This window comes from Oreochromis niloticus, linkage group LG11 (genome assembly GCF_001858045.2).
Source record: "Oreochromis niloticus isolate F11D_XX linkage group LG11, O_niloticus_UMD_NMBU, whole genome shotgun sequence".
NCBI classification, from domain to species: domain Eukaryota; kingdom Metazoa; phylum Chordata; class Actinopteri; order Cichliformes; family Cichlidae; genus Oreochromis; species Oreochromis niloticus.
The window spans coordinates 35,685,609-35,693,640 of NC_031976.2; the positions used below are offsets into that span (position 1 = coordinate 35,685,609).

Genomic DNA, 8,032 nt, shown 5'->3' on the forward strand with positions numbered 1-8,032 from the left:
GATCAATTTCAAGCCGCCAAAGCTCAACATAAAGACTGGAAATGCTGCAAACAGCCGGCCTACTGCCTGTTCAGAGCTGCATATTTGAAACACCCCAGGGGCCCCTGCTGAGGCCCCTCATTCCCACATTCCCAAGTGTGTGTGTGTCCCAGAAACCAATTCCAAAGAGCAGTCTGGTCACCTTTTTGTAGTCACAGCCGTAGCCTCTCCTGGTCAGACCCGGTAACACCGTTATTCCTTATTTGCTCCTTTTATGAAGCACTGAACTGGTTCCACATTTGTGCCTGACTTCATGTGTTTGTGAACAAACCAGTTGCCTTCAGTCTGCTCTGTGGTGGCAGCTAAAAGCTAAAGGAACAGACAACAACATCAATTATAAATTGAGGCGTTCAGTGTATTTTTGACACGGCCTCCTGCTGACAGCACACACAGGGACAACATGTAGACGACGGTCCGCAAAGTTCTGTGTGGAACCATCACAGTAAGCCCCGCCCACTGACTGCTGCTGTTTGTTCTGTAGGAAAAAACACAGACAAACAGACAAGAGTCCATTTTACAGCACAGAGAAAAAAGAAGCAGGTCGACACTGAATGAATCACTCAGGCTGAATATTAATCGTTCTTATTATTAATATTTAAATCTGCTTAACTTGGAGGAAACTGCAGAAACAGGATATTTAAGGATCTGAAGTAATTTTGTTATTGAGTTTATCAGTGAGGACCAACACTGAGCAGGTAGGCCTCAGATTACAGCTTCTGACCAAATATCACACCTTTAACTTCTTTATTCCAGAAACACTAACCTGAAACAGATAAAAGTGATAAATCATCAGGATTAATTAACAAAGGATAATCAGTTGTTTACATTTTTAAGCAGCTTTTGCATTGATCATATCAATGAACATTAACAGAGAGAAACGGGACAGTTAATGTGGTTTGGAGAGAACAGAAAACCAAGCCGTGAGTGAACAAGCTGAATGTTAGTCTTGTCCTTGAAATCAATCCAAATTTGTATTCTTCAGTTCTGCTATAGTAGCTTTAAAGAGCTGTTTAAGCCCCTCCCCTTCAAGGCAGCAAATCAAATCCCAACAACAGTTACCTCACGGGTGAGTAACCAGAAAAACCCCAACAATCACACGATCCGTATGAGCAAGCGCTTTGGCATCAGTGGGAACCAGACTCAGGGAGGGCCAGTCATCTGCCGGGACCGACTGTGAGTGTGATATAAATAACAGATTGGAAAAACATGTTTAATAATAAAAATGTACACAACCATAAGCAATAAAAACACAATAAAAGCAATAAAAGAAATAAACTAATATTACAGGAATGGAGTCGGCACAGTAAACAGTCTACAGTGAAAGTATCCGTGCAGCTTCTGTCCAGCTCAGCTAAATTAACCATGAAAAAGAAAGAAATCAATCAAAGGACTGAAAAAATGTTAAAGAATCGTTCAGGTGATCACGAGTCGTGTGACTTCTGTGTGTGCAGGTTTTCTAATGGCTCCCGAAGAAGAAGAGGAAGGTTTCAGTGAGCATCATGCAGGTGAGCTGAATGTCCTGATGGTGGCGCTCTGTCACGTCTGTGTTATTGTGTGAGAAAACACTCAGACGATTCCACAGAAAGTGAAAAAAAGACATGTGACTCTTATGTTTCATCCTCAGACGGCTGGATTGCTGGTTTCCTGTTCCCCTCTGTATATTTGTGTAGAGGGGGGGAAACTCCCACCGAAGGCCTGAAACATTGTTGCACAAGGATAGAATTATGTGTTGTTGTGTTTTTTTCTGCTGTAAAGGTTGAACACAGGAGTCTTTGTGGCTGACTCACAGTAGAGGAACTGCAGGTTTGGTCATTCTTCCGTTCATGAGGTTTTCATTAATAAGATAAGATCACTGTTTATTGCCATTGCACAGTCATGCTTAGCACAGTAGTACAACAGAATTGGAAACTGTCCCACGCCGGCACAACTAAACACAACTAAACACAACACAGTAACTTAAAGTGGATTTTTTAAAAGTGCAATAAAAGGTTTGAGCAAGAAAAGGAATCACTTAATAAGTAAGTAAAAGACTGAGTGAATGTTTATTGCGCATTATTATTATTATTGTTATTGTTATTGCCCCCCAAAAAGTCCAGGGAGGTAGCCAATCAGGTCAGCTGTTAGCATTGATTAGGGCCATTGCCCTGTTGTAAAAGCTGTCCTTGAGTCTGTTTGTCCGCGACCTCAGCAGCCTGAACCTCCTGCAGACAGCAGCAGCTTAAACACTCGGTGTCCTGGGTGTGTGCAGTCCCGTAGGATGCTGCTGCAGCTAGGACTGCTCTGATCCTACAGATGAATTTAAAAGATCTCTGTGAAAGCAGCTCCAGGTGTTTCACCTTGAACTCAGTTCAGACTCAGTGTTAGAGGACCGAATAACCAAGCAGCCACCCTCAGGTCTTAAAAGTGAAGACAACATGAAACAACCCAAAGTTGCAGTTCCTCTATTGTCCACTTGAGGCTCGCTTCAGTCCCCCACAGACTCCCATGTTTTGGTCACAGTGGATAGTTCAGACACCTATGAAGATTTTATTGTTTTTCATATCCATCTGAATGCTTGTTCAATTCAATTCAATTCAATTCAATTCAATTTTATTTATATAGCGCCAAATCACAACAACAGTCGCCTCAAGGCGCTTTATATTGTACAATAGATCGCACAATAATAAATACAGAGAAAACCCCAACAATCATATGACCCCCTATGAGCTGCACTTTGGCGACAGTGGGAAGGAAAAACTCCCTTTTAACAGGAAGAAACCTCTGGCAGAACCAGGCTTCACATGAATAGTTTATATAAAAGATGTCCACCTCAGAGACATCTTAGGTGAGGCCTACCTGCCTTTTTGACACATACAAGGAACTGGGCTCAATAAATTATGAAACAGCAGTACAGTATATACATTATATATATGCAGCACGCTTTCAGCTGCAGGAATGGTGAACGTTTGAGTACAGAGACAATGTGAGTGTTTATCAGAATGACGTCCTTTGGAAAGAAACTGTACAGATGTCTGCTTGTTTTGATGTGCAGTGCTCCGTAGCGCCTCCTAGAGGAGAGGAGTGTGAACAGGTTGTGTCCAGGGTGCGATGGGTCAGCAGTGATTCTGGATTTGTCCAAATCTTGCAGACCTCACTGTCCATTGTAGTTTGTTCTTGTCCTGTTTGGCGTCTGATCCAAACCATACAGTGATGGACGAGCAGAGCGTAGACGGATCAACAGCTTCTGAGGCAGGTTGAACTTTTTGAGCTGCAGCAGGAAGTACATCCTCTGCTGGGCCTCTTTGGAGATTCAGTCAGTACCGTATGTCGCTTCAGGTTCTGGGAGACTGTGGACCCTTGAAACCTGAAGGTTTCTACTGCAGACACAGTGCTGTTAGGTGAGGAGGGATAATGCTGAGGTGCTCCTCCTGAATTCAGCTGTCACAGTTTTCAAACCAAGGTTGTGCTCACGCCCACATCTTTATGCAGATTCATCACCGCACTTGGAACATCTGATGACCGTCCCGCCAACTTAGGTGAGGCCTAGGTGTCTGACAAGCTACCTGCTTAGCCTAATTAGCAGCTATCTGTGCCCCTGTGTTCTGCCTGTATAGTTTATGGATGCAGATTGTAACCAAGCATGTTAGCATTAGATGATAACTTAGCACTCCACATCTTTGTTTTACTATGGTCACATCAACACGGACAAAGCCAAAATACAGAGATACAAAACTAATTGGTGACTTGAGGGTCTGTGCATGTCTACAGTCTGGATTGGAAAACATGTAGGAGTGTCCTGAAAGGACGGATTCATGCCTGGAAGTCAAAATTATGTTAGTGACTGTTTTCAGTCAACCACAGAATTAATAAGAACTCTGATGATCAGTTTTAGAGAGAATGATGATTGCAATCAGACAGATGAACTCATGTGCAGAGACATCACTGATGGACTGTAATATTTAATTATCACATGAGCCTGCCAGTGAATCATACTGAGTGGCATCATGAGAGGGGAAGAGAGGTACCAGTTCCCACTCAGAGCATCATCACGATCAGAAATCCTTATCAGAGCAAACGAACCACCTCATTTACAAGTGGAGGCGGGTTACAGTGTTTGGCTGCTAACAGGTAACAGACAGGTGAGTGTGACACGCGTCTGTGGCATTTTTCAGACTGGTGCTGATTGACTGAACGACCTGCTGTCAGCCTGCTGATGGCGCTCTGGGCTGCCTCGCAGTGGAAGTGCTGGATCCACCTGACTCTGCTGCTCGTCCAGGTCTCTTTGCCTGAAGGTACACACACACACACACACACACACACACACACACACACACAGATAACTAAAAGTCCAGTACATTACAGACACAACAGGAGAGTTCTTCATCGTCCATCCAACAGGAAGTGGAAAGCCATTCGCGATAATAACCACAAACTGTTATTTTGAGCCTTCAAATATTTATCTGCCAACATGTAAGAATATGGATTTTTAACCAGCAGCCTTTCAACTGAGCATTAATCAATAGATGTCTCAGGTATCAGCCTTTAGCCGCAGCTTAGAGCCTTCAAAATAAAAGTTTATGCTAAACTCTTCCTCCCTCTCTTCAGCTGCAACTTCCTGTCATATCCTGAGGTGTAACTCGGATTTTGTGGCTGCAACGCTGGACCTGGGCAGCAGCAGTAGTGGCAGCAGCGGTGGGGCAGCAGGAGGAGCAGCAGCTGTGAGCAGGGAGGCGGTGAACGCCGGTTACTGCAGCGCCCTGCGCTCCTACGCCATGTGCACCAAGAGGCTGTCGCGAGCGTGTCGTGGTGACCTCGCGTACCACTCTGCAGTCCAAGGAATCGAAGATCTGCTCATCCAGCATCGCTGCCCCCGGGTGGGGCCCACGGCACAGCCCCGCCCCCCCCTGCTGAAACGCTGTCGGGTGACACCTGCCTCTATGAGAGGAGCTTCTTCAGCAGGGAGGGGCAGACACCCGAATACCTGCACTGCAGCGTGTTCGGAGACCCGCACATCAGAACTTTCAACAATGACTTCCACACATGTGCCGTTCCGGGGGCGTGGCCTCTCATCGACAATGAGTATCTGTACGTACAAGCCACCAGCTCACCAGCCAGGGGAGGCATGTATGCCACAGTCCTCACCAAAGTGAGTACTGACACTTACAGGAGCAGGCAAATGCACCATCAGCTTCTAATGTAAACCTCAACTTACGGTCATGGGGGGGGGCGTATCCAAGCTGCCAGAGGGTGAGGTGGGGTACACCCTGCATGGCGTCAGTCTGCTGCAGGGCTGACTGATAGAGCGCCGTCGCACTGTGCTCAAACTAGAGCCCAGTGCACAAAATCCAGTTTAGAGAGAAATGAATGTCAGACATGCTCAAAACTGACAAAATGTCACAATCACACCAAATAAAAATGTAACAGTGAACAGAAATAAACTTTTACGACCCCAAAATGAAAATAATCATAGAGCTATTATGGAAAACTACATTTAATGTCTTCTTTTCCCCCTCAGATCACCATCATCTTCAAGAACTGGCGTCAGTGTATCGACCAGCAGCTGTACCAGGCCGAACTGGATAACGTCCCCGCCGCCTTCGCGGACGGCTCGATGTGGAGCGGCGAGTGGCGAGGTCATCGCAGCCTCACAGTTCGGACTCTGAATCCCGGCCGGCACGCCGAGATCCGAGCGGTGCACGTCGGCACAGTCTTGGTGGTGCGTCAGAGCGGCCGCTCGCTCGGCCTCTCGGTCCTCTCGCCACGTGGTGTCGTTGAGGCGTTCAGGCCTGAGCAGGACCTGCAGCTGTGCGTGTGGGGCTGCCCCCCCTCCCAGAGACTCAACACACTTCACCCACCACCATCAGACCCTTTGATGTCCACCGCCCTCAGTGCTGAGGACCACTGCGCGGGGCTGCTTCCAGCTCGAGACGTCTACTATCAGGCCTGCGTGTTCGACCTGATCGCCAGCGGAGACCTGAACTCCAGCATGGCCGCTGTCAGTGCACTGCAGGATGCCCAAACCATGATCCCAGACAGGGAAGGGGTTCACCTGCTGCTGGTTGGATCTGCAGGGCACACACGACCTCACCTCACGCTGCTGCTGCTGCTGCTGCTCAGCATTTTGGGAACTCTTAGCAGGCCCTGAGAAACAGGAAGTGACCTCAGACTGTGAAGCTGAAGGAAATGTTTGGAAAATTTCCCAAACACAACACCTGGAAGAGGACCTAAACGTGATGTCCCAGACGCTGACATCACTGCTGACACCTGAAGGTGGTTTTATGGTCCCACAGAGGACGCTCACGTGCGGGCCTGGCCCGTCTGCCTGTCACATGGAGGCGGTGTAGAATACATGTGGGCCACTCGTCTTTGTGCTGTTGTTGGTCCGTTAGCTAGTGAAGGAGAAAAGTCAAGCTCTAAAACACAAAGAGCTGAATTGAAACCGAGGGTTAAAAACAAGTGTCACTGCAGCCTGTTTGTTTCGGTCTTTGAACTTTATGTTACGGTTCTCCCGTTAAACCCTTTTTTCACTCCCTCCTCTATTCAGACCAGTCGACATTAGGCAGTTACTTACATCATGTAACTTCAGCATTGCGCTATATCTTGGAGGACTGCACGGGAGTGTGTCTACCGTGGATGAAAAACCCCACAGACACATTTGTAGGACCATAAAACCAGCAGATGGCGTCCTGATGGTGACAGTCTAGATGGAACGGAGCTGCTTGGAAACTTTCAGGGGCCACAGACTTTAATCGGAGCCCCGAATGTTTGTGGATCACTGCAGCTGATCCAGAACCTTTAAAAATCTGTGTGCAAAAGAAAAAACAAATTAATTTAGCTGCTAATTGACAATTTGATAATAAAGATTTCCTCATGAAATGTTGAATAGTTTGTGATTTTGTTTTATTTTGATGTTCCAGTACAGTACAAGAGCACTTCGCTCTTGCACTGCAGGCCTACTTGTTGTTCCTAGAGTATTTAAAAGTAGAATGGGAGGCAGAGCCTTCAGTTTTCACGCCCCTCTTCTGTGGAACCAGCTTCCAGTTTGGATTCAGGAGACAGACACTATCTCTACTTTCAAGATTAGGCTTCAAACTTTCCTTTTTGCTAAAGCATATAGTTAGGGCTGGACCAGGTGACCCTGAATCCTCCCTTAGTTATGCTGCAATAGATGTAGGCTGCCGGGGATTCCCATGATGAACATGAGTAGTTCTTCTTTACTCACTGCATGTGATCTTAGTTATTATTCATCTCTGGCTCTCTTCTACAGCGTGTCTTTGTCTGCTTTTGCTATTTAGACAAATGGCATCAAATGAAGTTCAGACGAGACAGTTTCAAGGGACTCAAACTTGTGGGAGCGGGTGCCTACTAACCACTCTACCACCATGTACTGAAATGTCCTGATGCAAAACATTGAACCCACATTTCCATCATCTCCACTCCTGATGTGTTTGTGGCTGAATGAGGACCCAGGATAAAAAAGAAGTTCTGGTTCTTTTCTTTTACTGTTTGTTCAGTAAACCTCCCCCGGAGCTTGGAGGACTGCACAGGAGTGTGTGACTGTGGGTAAAGAGCAGAAGCTTTATTTCCTGAGAATCCTCAGGAAAATTAATATCAAATAAACCTTTATTAGTCCCACATGTGGGAAATGTTTTGGTCACGGTTACAAGTTAAGAGCAGTAAAAATTAAGAAAAAAAACAGCAACAATAGAATAAGATTAGAAAGAATATCATACTATACAAAACAGAATAAAGCCGCACGGTGGCACGGTGGTTAGCACTGTTGCCGCACAGCAAGAAGGTCCTGAGTTCAATTCCACCATCAGGCCGGGGTCTTTCTGTGTGGAGTTTGCATGTTCTCCCCGTGTTTGCGTGGGTTCCCTCCGGGTACTCCGGCTTCCTCCCACCGTCCAAAGACATGCAGCTTGTGGGGATAGGTTAATTGGATAATCAAAATTGTCACTAGGTGTGAATGGTTGTCTGTCCCTGTGTGTTAGCCCTGCGACAGACTGGCAAC

The 8,032-nt window shown here is 46.4% G+C and overlaps 1 protein-coding gene across 1 annotated transcript; it reads left to right on the forward strand.

The window, feature by feature from the left end:
• The first annotated feature begins 530 nt into the window (after positions 1-530).
• Positions 531-6,901, forward strand: hjv (hemojuvelin BMP co-receptor). The gene is given in 6 exon segments (XM_025911358.1): positions 531-734; positions 1,491-1,544; positions 4,191-4,310; positions 4,624-4,907; positions 4,910-5,164; positions 5,534-6,901. Coding segments are annotated over 4 exon segments (1,248 nt in total). The 5' UTR covers positions 531-734; positions 1,491-1,544; positions 4,191-4,231; the 3' UTR covers positions 6,164-6,901.
• Positions 6,902-8,032: the final 1,131 nt, after the last annotated feature.